The sequence below is a fragment of the Lynx canadensis genome, chromosome B1, assembly GCF_007474595.2.
Source record: "Lynx canadensis isolate LIC74 chromosome B1, mLynCan4.pri.v2, whole genome shotgun sequence".
Classification (NCBI taxonomy): Eukaryota; Metazoa; Chordata; class Mammalia; order Carnivora; family Felidae; genus Lynx; species Lynx canadensis.
The window spans coordinates 165,781,296-165,793,296 of record NC_044306.2 but is presented as its reverse complement, the minus strand read 5'-3'; the positions used below and the strand labels follow the sequence as shown (position 1 = coordinate 165,793,296).

The window sequence follows — 12,001 nt, the reverse complement described above, 5'->3', positions numbered from 1 at the left end:
ATTTCCGTCCACAATGGTTTATAAAAAGGGAAAGAAGATTCACCCTCAACTATTCCTAATAAATTAACCTCCCAGGATTCTAGTCAATCCACATTTTACTGTAAGAGCTTTGATAACTAATTTCGGAATATTAGGCAAACCAACTTTATAGAACCATTTAACATCAGAGGTCATTTTAGCCCACTTTTATTTGCTACCTGAATTGTTTCCAATGCCCTCCCCTCAAGTCATATAAATTTCAATTTCCTCATTCAAAAGGCAGCAGTTTGCATATAATATACCCTTTTTGCTAAGTATGGAGCATCTCAAAATGCAAACTGATAAACAATCATGTCACTATTAGAAACTTAAGCCACTCTTTGGAGTATACAATCAAGATAGTATTTGAGCAAATGTACAGAAATGTAGTTGTTATCTGCTATAGAACAAAGAGCAGATAATAATCCTGCATTTATGAAAATAAAGGAGAAATAAGGGAATGTATTATTAAAATAAGTGCATTGGTTAGTAAACAACACTGACTTTTACAGACAATTTACAACCCAGTAAAATAGAACTCAAATAATTTTAGGTAAGTGAAGACAAGTGCTCCAAGAGGTACTTTAAAATGGATGCTGCCAGGGGCCTGGGTGGCTCAGTCATTTAAGTGTCTGACTTTGGCTCAGGTTATGATCTCATTTGTGGGTTAGAGCCCGCAGTTCATGAGTTCAAGCCCTGCGTCGGGCTTGCTGCTGTCAGCGCAGAGCCTGCTTAGGATTCTTTGTCCCCTTCTCTCATTGCTTCTCCCCAGCTCAAGCATGTTCTCTCTCGTTCTCGCTCTCTCAAGAAAAAAAAAAAAATTTTAAAAATTATTATTTTTGAGAGAGAGAAGGGAGACAGAGTGTGAGCAGGGGAGGGGCAGAGAGAGAAAGACACAAAATCCGGAGCAGGCTCCAGCTCCGAGCTGTCAGCACAGAGCCCAACATGGGGCTCATGAACTGTGAGATTATGACCTGAGCCAAATTCGGACACTTAACTCACTGAGCCATCCAGGCCCCCCCCATAAAAATTTTTAATAAAAAAAATGGATGCTGCCACACCCCACCAACACCCACCAACCTAAAGAGGAGTTAAAATTCTTATCACTAGAGAATGGATGAGCCTGGCAAGGAAGTAAATTTGGGAATATACAAAATATCTGGGAATATACAAGATTTCATGCTTCTTGAGAGGTTCAGGATAGCTGGACTGAAGTGAGGGAATGGCTAATTTCTGTTTTGTAGGAAATGTATTATTTTCAGTCCAGAAAACAGTAGACCAGCCCCTAGTTTGTATGTGGAATATACCTTGTGTTTCTCTAAAAACTAACAATGATACAAAAAGACATAAATCTAGGTATTTTGTTTAGTTACCTGTTGTCTTCGTTTTTCCTCTTCAAGAGCAGCTTTGGCTTCTGCTTCTTTTATCTGTTTTATAGACATTTAAAAGTATATTACCATCATAACCATCAAATTTTATTCAGAATTTTAACATCTTCCCACCCAGGATCCACTAACCCAGAATGACTTCTAGGAACTTTATATTGGAAGTTACTTAATGACATGTAAAGGTTATACTGAGAAGTGTTACCAAGGTTCTGTCTAACCAACTGGAAGGGGAGGGGAGGGATAGTGTTACACAGTATATAAACATTTCAGTTTAACAATTATAATAGATATTAGATCACAATTCAAAGAGTCACAAAACTGCAAAATGAAATATTTTTAAAGCTGATTTTTTTCTCTTGAGTTATCATACTAAGTCTATAATAAATTATTCAATACCACTCTTTTTCTAGAGTTGAAATTGACCATTTTCTGCAAATGTTCTATCTGGAAGGGAATCCTTAGTATCAAACAAAATCAAGAGTTTATTCATTGAATGCATTAATGGAGGCAAATGATGACACTAGAGGTAACCCAAACAGCAAAGAATTCCAAAACCTTATTTTGTATTATTTTAACCTAGCTTTCAGGAGGCTTAGACTAACATTAAAATGAAAAACTATGTCCCATTCCAGAGCATTATACACTAACTGGTATGGAAAAATCTAGTACATACTGAAGAATACACCTGGGGATCGAAAATAGGCCTACAAAACTAGGCTTTTATTACAAAAGCAAAAAGAGATGAGATTTGCTTGTAATAAGCACATAAAGTAATCCACAAAATATGAAAAGGCTATTAATTAGCAAATTAGAATTGACATTTAATGCAACATTACCTCAGATGCTTTCCGTTTCATTTCCTTGCATGTTGTGTCGCATTCTATTGAAATCTGATTTTCACGTACTTTGTTACACTGTAGTTCCTACAAATAATATTTTTAAAAATTTGATTTTAAAAGCTTTTTTCCTCAAAGTCCTAACTGTATGCCACAAAAAAGCAAAATTTCTCTAACAGCTTAAGGTTATGCATATTAAGAGTCACTTCATGAATATTTAATGATGATATGGTTACAAGCATTAAATGTCTTAATTCAAAGAGGGATCATTCTTTTATTGCCTCATAATTGAAAAAAAGTAAGTAACATAAAATTCAAAGCATCTATTTAATAATTATTTACTAGAGCCACTATGAACTTATCTTTAATTTCATTTTTATTCTTTATTTTTATTGTTTGTTATATTTCTAAGGCTTCCAGGGGATTAAATGCTCTAGAGTAGTGGCATCCAACACAGCTTTCTGAGATCATGAAAACGTTCTAAATCTGCACTACCCAACAGAGTAACACTAACTACATATGGCTACTGAAACTCAAAATGTGTCTAGTGAAACTGAAGAACTGAAGGTTTACTATTATTTAATGTTAATTCGTTAAAATTCAAATTTTAAATACCCATATGTGCCAACAGGTATACGCAAATGGGCTCAATATCATTAATCACCAGGAAAATGCAAATCTAAACCACAATGATATAATCAACTCACAACTGTTAGAATAACTATAATTAATACGCCAATAAATAACAAGTCATGGCAAGAATACAGAAAAGAAAAAGAAAGAAACCTTGCGCTGTGTTGGCAGGAATGTAAATTGGTATAGCCAGTATGAAAAACAGTGTGGAAGCTTCTTTAAAAACTTAAAAGAGATGTAGTATAGGTTTTAGCAGTCTTACTTCTGGCTATACAGGGAATGAAAATAGTATCTAAGAGATATCTGTGCTCCAATATTCACTGCCATCATTATTCACAATAGCCAAAATATGGTAACAAGACATGTGTCCATCAATGGATAAGTGAATGAAAAAAAATGTGATCTGCCTACCTACCTATAATGCAGTATTATTCAGCCATAAAAAAGAAGGAAATCCTGTTATTTAGAGAACATGGATGAACATGGAGACAATCATGCTAAGTAAAATAAGTCAGATACAAATATTGTATGATCTTACTTACATGTGGAATCTAAAAAATTAAAGCTGAGAAGAACTTAGAAAAGCTGAGAAGAGAATGGAAATTTCTAGGAGCTATGGACTAGGTAGAATATGAAGAAATTGGTCACTGGCTACAAATTTTCAGTGATAAGATGAATAAGTTCTAAGGAACCTAATACACCACATGCTGGCTATAGTTACTAATACTGTATTATATATTTTAAATATGCTCTGTAAGTATTCTCGCCACAAAGAAACAGTAACTGTGAGGTAAATGTTAATTAGCTTTATTGCTGTAATCATTTCACAGTGTATATGTGTGGACAATCATCATGTGTGCACTTTAAATACGTATAATTTTTGTCAACTGTGCATCAGTAAAGCTAAAAAATATTCAAATAAATAAACAGCCAGGGGCGCCTGGGTGGCGCAGTCGGTTAAGCGTCCGACTTCAGCCAGGTCACGATCTCACGGTCCGTGAGTTCGAGCCCCGCGTCGGGCTCTGGGCTGATGGCTCAGAGCCTGGAGCCTGTTTCTGATTCTGTGTCTCCCTCTCTCTCTGCCCCTCGCCCGTTCATGCTCTGTCTCTCTCTGTCCCAAAAATAAATAAACGTTGAAAAAAAATTTAAAAAAATAAACAGCCATATGTGGCCAATGGCTACCAACTCATTCAGTTCTAGAGAATTTTCTGGAGAGCTACAAATTTCCCTCTCAACCACTTAATCTTTTTTAAAAAAGTTTTAAAATTTTGGTGAGGCGCTTGGGTGGCTCACTTGGTTAAGTGTCCGACTCTTGGTTTCGGCTCAGGTCATGAGCTCACAGTTTTGTGAGTTCAAGCCCCATGTCTGGCTCTGCACTGGCAGCACAGAGCCTGTTTGGGATTCTCTCTTTCCCTCTCTCTGCCCCTCCCCTGTGTGTGCTCTCTCATGTTCTCTCTCTCTCTCTCTCAAAATAAATAAAATTTAAAAGAAAAAAAAAGGTACTTACAGAGTACCTATTACATGCCAAGCACTGTATGAGGGACAGGGACACAATAAGGAAAAGAATGGAATAATATGACAAGTGGTTAACTAATCATAACAGCAGCTATTTATTAAACATAGCAATCACTGTACTAAATGCTACATAAGCATTACCTCTTTTATTCTTTTCAATAAATCTAAGTATAAATTCTCTTTTATGGATGAGAAAACAAGGTTGCAGACGTCCCTAGGATCATCAAGCTCTTAGTCATGAACCTAGGATAAAGGAAACCAAGGGAAAACAGCATCTAAGTCTTCCTAAGGGAGTCAGGACAAGGAAGAGCTTCCCAAACAAGGAAATGCTTGCACTGAATACTAGAGGCAGGATTCTAGTGGACGGAATGGTAAAGGGAAAAAACTTTGCATTTTACACAAAAGGAAGAATGTATACATCACCACAGATTAAAGCGTAAGGTAGCATATATGTTAGGACACCTAAGTAACAGATTCACAGAGATGGCTGCTAGAGGATGAGACTGGAGATAAGCAGGCAAACATTCACCATCACAGATTCACTTGAATGCCAAGTCAGTATGTACATAGATGTTTCTTCTAAATGTATATTCTTTTCCCATAGTGATGAAGAACCACTGAAGAACTTAGATTAAGGAAGTACTAGACTTGGAGGCAGGGAAATCTGCTATGAAGCTGTTATCAGAGTCCAAGAATGAGCTGTTGCCAAAGTTCTTCTAGTGGGTGGCGAACTGTATTTGGACAGTAACAGGACATGAGAGAGACATCGCAGATGAAAAGTGACTTGACTAAGCATTGATTTTCACATAAAGCGGTCCAATTTAAATATCTAAAACTTAGGGATTCAACTTCAGAAGAGGTCAGGCTTCTAAATTTAAATTCAGAAACTACCTATCCCAGGAAGTGATGGTAGGAACTGTGAAAAAAAAGTAAAAAGCAAATATCCTGAATAAAAGCAGAAGATTCTCAATAAATATTTGTTGAATGAATTTAAAGAAAAGAAAAATACTAACTTTAGGGGATGACCATAAGAATATGAAGGAAAAAAGGAGTTACAACTGTAACCGAGATAGCAAAAATCAGAGGTCAACAGCGTAAACAGGCAAGTCAAGGAAAAGGAGGCTGAAAACAAGACCACCCAGCTGCTGACACTGGAGAACAGTGAGACTCTTCTGTGTAAGCTTAGTTTAGCTGAATGGTGTATAGTTTGCTTCCACTGAGCTTTCCGGTTCTTAGTTTTGCCCTTTCAGGGGCTCCTGGGTGGCTCAGTGGGTTAAGCGTCCGACTTCGGCTCAGGTCATGATCTCACACCTCGTGAGTTCGAGCCCCGCCTCAGGCTCTGTGCTGACAGCTCAGGGCCTGGAGCCTGCTTCGGATTCTGTGTCTCCCTCTCTCTCTGCCCCTCCCCGCTCAGACTCTGTCTCTCTCGCTCTCTTTCAAAAATAAACAAACATTACAAAAAAAAAAAAAAAAGTTTTGCCCTTTTACTCCTGCATTACCACTATTTTATCTTAAAATGAATTCTCTCCCAGTTTGTTATAAGGCTGTGCATGTGAAGTCTTTTTAAGGCTGTGTTTTCACAACATGATACTGATGGCAAAAACTATTTCATAATTAAGAGCAACAAAGGTTAAATTCCAGACCATTTCTTAAACCATGAAACTCACTCTATTACTCATTCCATGTTCCTTGTATAAAGACCTCAAATCTAGAGCATATTAAATTTTTTTAATCTTTATTTTTGAGAGAGAGAGAGAGAGACAAAGACAGAGACAGAACATGAGTGGGGGAGGGGCAGAGAGAGAGGGAGACACAGAATCCGAAGCAGGCTCCAGGCTCTGAGCTGTCAGCACAGAGCCCAACGCAGGGCTTGAACTCACAAACTGCGAGATCATGACCTGAGCTGAAGTTGGACGCTTAACCAACTGAGCCACCCAAGCACCCCTCAAATCTAGAGCATATTGATTCTACCCAAAAAAAGGGCACTGAACTTAGTTCCAACATAAAACAAAGTTCTTTTATGAGTAAATTCCAGAAAACTAAATTGCCAAACAAAGCTGATTTTAAAAATAAGTACCTACAGAAATAGGCTAACAATAAAGATTCTGTAAGACCTTAAAATTAAAAGGCAAAAAGTAAAGTCAAAAACTACCAAAACAGAGACAAAAAAAATTTTTTTTACACAGAAAAGTATATTCAATAACTTAAAATACTTACCTTTTTTATTCTTTTACAAGGGCATCTAAGTTTTACCTTCTGGTTGCAATTAAAGGGACATTCACCAGGATGACACATTTCTTTGCATCTGTGACCACAAGGAAGCTAAAATAAAACGAAAATAAAGCAATTGCATATTTATATTCTAGTCATACTGTACAAACTCCCCTTCCTCCAACAGCTATTTTAAGAGAGTCTATCACAGCAGGGTCGGTCAATCAACCCTGGATAATGATCTAATTTTCCAACTTTTTCTTTTAGATATAAATTACTTTACACATAAATGTTAAATATTCTCCCCAGTTCCACTCCAAGAGTGTATCTTACATCAGGGTTGCGGCTAGTTATAGCCATGTGACTGTGTTCTGGCCAATGAAATGTAAGCAAAAGTGCTTTTGTGCCTTCAAGCTTTTCAAGAGCATACACCCATATTCTTCCCTTCCCAATGTGCTGTAAATGATGACATTTAGAGCACGAATGGAAACCATGTGTCAAGATGAAGCAGAGCTGCCTGACTTATTTGGGTTCCTGGATGAATACATGGAGCACAGTGATAACACATCTACCTTCCCTATATGGTTATATAAGAAAGAAAGAAAACTTTCTTGTCCTTAAGGCACTGTGTTGTAATACAACTGCTTAGCCTTTTACTCTAAATCATTTCTCTTTGCCGCTATGTATTAAAACATATTATATAGGTAGCCAAACCAACTAAGCAATTGCCATGATGTCTACGTGGCTCCTTGTCTTTAGTTATTTACTATCTTCTTATCACAGTCAAGCTTTCAGATGAAACATTGTGATCTTCTTTGTATTCAAATCTTATCCAGACTTCAATAAATGGCTTAGATCACCATAGTAACATGATAGAAATTTGCCTATATTTGAACAAATAATAGTAATTATGTAAGAAATCTACTTTTAAACTATTGTGACACTGTTTGTGTGGTCTTCAAAAAAATTACGGGCGCCTGGGTAGCTCAGTCTGTTGAGCGTCTGACTTCAGCTCAGGTCATGATCTCATGGTTCGTGGGTTCAAGTCCCACGATGGGCTCTGTGCTGACAGCTCAGAGCCTAGAGCCTGCTTCAGAGTCTGTGTCTCCCTCTCTATCTGCCCCTCCCCCGCTTGTGCTCTGTCTCAAAAATGAATAAAAACATTAAAAATTTTTAAAAATTTAGACACTTCATAGATTCCTCTCTCTAGAACCAGACTGTGAATAAAAGACACCATTGGTTAGTGGTTAAATTCCAAAGTCAAGCTGCCTGGAACTGAATTTCAGCTTCCCTATTTACCAACTGTGAAATCTTGGGCAAACCTCCTGACTTTTCTGTGCCTCACATATAAAACTGGGAAGGGAAACAGAACTTTGTAAGGCTGTCGTGAGGATTAAATGTTCTCAATATATTTAGCTATTATAATAAAAGGTATTATAATGAGGGCAATGGTCTTCTATTTCTTTGTGTCTCTTATATTCATTAACAAATACACCTTAATAAACATTGAATTCTCCAACTTCTGATCTTTATATTTCACCAGATTGATTCTTCAAACTATTATCTCTACTGACTTTAAAACATTCAGAAGTCTTTTCCATTGCCTTTAGTCTCTCTCTGGTGTGCAACTAAATTTCTTGTCTTTTCATTTTTAGCTGAGACGTTCGCACCAAAATTAAATATGGATCACTCAGACTACATTTTCATCGGTCCCACCATAGGGCTGCGCTGCTGGAATGAGTTCCACACTAGCATTCCTGGACCACTTCAGTTTTGTTTTTCTCTCTACCTAACTACAGGCCTTGAACACTGCTTAATAAGCTCAAAAGTTCATACTTTTGAAGTATCAAATATCTGCCTCACAAGGTGGTTTAAAGTCTTTGTCCTCCTCAACTTCTTCCTCATTTCCATTCCTGCCAGTGCCTCTAGCCTGACTTCATGAAGAAGACAAACATTTGGCATCAACTTACCACCCATCCTCTCTTCTTCTCCAAACAGGTCTCTGTAGCCTCTTGCTCTTTCCTTCATCGAGGTAATGACATCGGTCATCCTCTCTAAAAGTAACTAACCACTCTACTTCAACTTTAAATCAATAACTCTAATGGGGAAAGTGAATAGGGAAGCTTTTCAGAATCAATATAGACTTTCTGAAGTTACTCAGAATTGTGACTATAGTATTCTATATTTTCAACATGTTGGGGTTTGATGAAAAGCTAAAAACCGGATGTCATATCTTTCTGGATGTCCTATCTTTCTGCCTTAGTCCTAAAAGACCCCATGGTCACTCTCCACAACTTCACTACCATCTTAAAAGTCTCTTTTCTCTGGCTGGGTCTTCTACCTTTAAAATGTACCTCTTTTCTCTAAATACTGTATTGATCCTGTTACCCCCATCTCACAATTCTTCCATGAATCTCCCTGCCTTTCACCTTCTCTGCTGGTAGAAGAAACAGAAGACATAAATTGGAATGGCTGCCTGGTTTACCACAGTTCTCCCAGGAGCTATGGCCATGACTGTACCACCCATTCCAGTTCCCTGTCTGTTGCTGCCTGTGCCAAGGGAGCCCCCGTACCTAAGGGGACCAATCAGATTTTCTCTCCTGATAACTGAAAACTAAAAAGAAAGAGATGGTGGTTTGAATAGTCATCTCACTACAGAGCCCTCAAGCCCCTGCTGGCAAGCCCCTGGGGGCTGCCCAGGTCCTGCCCTTCCCAAAGTTTGCTGTAACAGCATTTCCTTCAAAATCTATGAACTGGCCTCCAAATCCTCCAAATATGTCTTTTTTTGTGTGTGATAAGTTAACCAAACTGATTTCTGTAGCTTGCAAGGAGAACTGAAACTCATCCAGAAGTCTGCTGTGCTGGTATCCAACATATGCCCCACAGACAAAAGTAATGTCATTAATCCTGAAAAAGTATTAAAAACCACTAGTAATCAGGAAAATGTAATTTAAAATCACCAGATGCCATAGAATTAGCAAAACTTAAAAATTATGACAATACCAAGTGTGGTGGTAACTGGAAATTAAAATACTGGAACTTTAAAATACTGGTAGTAAACAGGAAAATTTACTGACAGTAAATTGTACAACTATTTTGGAAATCAATATGACTTTAAGTTAAATTATACATCCCCTATGAATAAGCAATGGCACATAGAGAAACCTATATCCACATATATTAGAATGTACAAACAAGAATGTTCATAGCAGTATTTTTAGCAACTCAAATATCTACCCACAGTAAAGAAAACACAGTGAACTATAGTCTACTCATATAATGGAATAAAGACTGTGGCAAATGTAATAAACGTGACAAACATAACATAAAGCACAGTAAGTAGATCACATAAGTTTATACTTTTGAACTTTTAATATAAAATTAGGCAAGCAATATTGTTTCCAGATGAAAACTATAAACAAAAGCAAGTAAATTACTATAAAAGGGAGATGGAGATAACATATAGGATAGAAAGAGGAAACCACAGTCAGACAGGGACTTTGGTAGACTTCTGAGATGCAGTCACACTGTAATTTTTAACTTGGGTGGAGTTATACAGTCTTGACTTTTTAACCATTTGTTAAACTGTCCATATGTATTACGTATTTCTGACTAGGTAATAATTTCATTGTTTAAAAAAATCAGATGTGCAAGTATGTGTTATCTTAAAAGCCAGCTTATATTCTAAAAGAGCTGAAAAGCGGTTTCAAAGGAAGCTGATTAAAATGCATTATATATAAAGACTGTATCTTCATTACAGACTTCACACCAAAATACTGAGGTTTTTCTAAAACATCTAACCTTCACATTCATTTAAAGCAGAGATAGCCTACTCTACTCAATGCGGAATGGTTTTCTTCTACTCAGTCCCTAACATCATTCTGCTAACATTTGCATATGTCATATCCAACACCTCATCAATAACCAACACTGTCTACTTCAAAATGTTCCATTTAAATCACAATTTAAAAAGCTCTTTAAAAATAATTAAGGAAAGCTTGAAGAACAATGTTTGTGGATAAATACCCACATATATCATCATCACTACAGCAAGCACATATGAGGCACTTACCATATACTATGACATTTACATGTTATTAACTCATTAATACTCAGCGCTCAGCAGTGAGTATTACTTCTCCCATTGTATACATGAACAATTTGAGTTACAGAGACATTAAATAATTTTCCCAAGCAAAAAGTAAAAAAGCTTGCATGGGGATGATAAAACCAAATTCAGAAATATGTTTTAAAAGCAGAATTGTGTATGTGGGGCAGTTTAAAGGTGTAGTTAGTTCTTCATGGTATCTTTATATTTTCTTTTAGTTAAATTCAAACCAGTCCAGAAGACATAGAGTGTGTATATCTAGAAGGATATGCCTATATCACTCCCATGGTTCAGTTTAATTCACATTCAACAAACATTTACCAACTGCCTAATACATACAAACAGGGAACAAAGGACTGGATGCAAGGACAAATATGACATAGTCCCTGCCCCCAAGAAATCCATAGTATGGGGAGGGGAAGAGAAAGTGAACAGGAATCTATCCGTACATCAGAATTTACCATCATCCTATACCTTAACTCTGAGTACAGGACATCTACTGCAGATGCAAAGTGACACAGTTCTTGGTTGATCCCAAGTATGACTTGATTCTATGGCTTAGTGAGTCTCAAAACTGTGGTGCCAGACCAACAATATCACTATTATATATAAGCTTATTAGAAATGCAAATTCTTGGACCCCCAAAACCAGAAACTCTGGGGCAGGGCCCATTAATCCATTTCAAGAAGCTCTTAAACTGACTGTTTGAGAAGTATTGCTGTAGCCTTACCAATGTTGAGAGGCCAAAAACTAGAGTAAGTTCTATTAGACACCTGTCCGCTCCTAGACTGTTTCAAACTATAACAGCCACCTGGATTGTTCCCAAACTAAGGGTATATTTTTCAAGAGAGCCCAAGGAGATTCTGGAAATACTCAGGGCTCCAGAATGATCTAGAATCCAAATAATCATGAGCATGGAAAACAAATTTTTAAACAGTGACCATTCATCTAGTCCCACCAAATGTCATAACAGTATCACAAACGAATCACAGCCAAGGAAATGTTAAACTGCAAATTAGCAATCCCTAAATTTAATTTTGTTATTTCTAACTACAATCTCATACCAAGTTACTGAGTCAGATTAAAAAAAAAACATTCTCAACCACTTATTACCTGGAATCTGAATTTGGACAGAAGAAAATTTATTTTACAAAGGAAAAACTCAGGATTTGAAGAATTCAGAAAATTAAATTTGAAATATCCCAATGCCCCCCTTAGTTTTGCCTGTATGACAAAGACAGGTTATTAAAATAATCATTTATTGCTTGAAATGTCTGTTTATAATCTCACAT

At 36.9% G+C, this 12,001-nt stretch overlaps 1 protein-coding gene across 1 annotated transcript in view; it reads right to left on the bottom strand.

Moving 5' to 3' along the window:
* NFXL1 (nuclear transcription factor, X-box binding like 1) overlaps positions 1 to 12,001 on the bottom strand; it is a 73,995-nt gene that overhangs the window by 3,065 nt on the left and 58,929 nt on the right. Inside the window, exons 20-22 of the mRNA XM_030313914.1 lie at positions 6,608 to 6,712; positions 2,243 to 2,329; positions 1,392 to 1,445 (exon numbers count right to left, since the gene is read on the bottom strand). Coding sequence (XP_030169774.1) covers positions 1,392 to 1,445; positions 2,243 to 2,329; positions 6,608 to 6,712 — 246 coding nt within the window. The remainder of the gene's footprint in view (positions 1 to 1,391; positions 1,446 to 2,242; positions 2,330 to 6,607; positions 6,713 to 12,001) is intronic.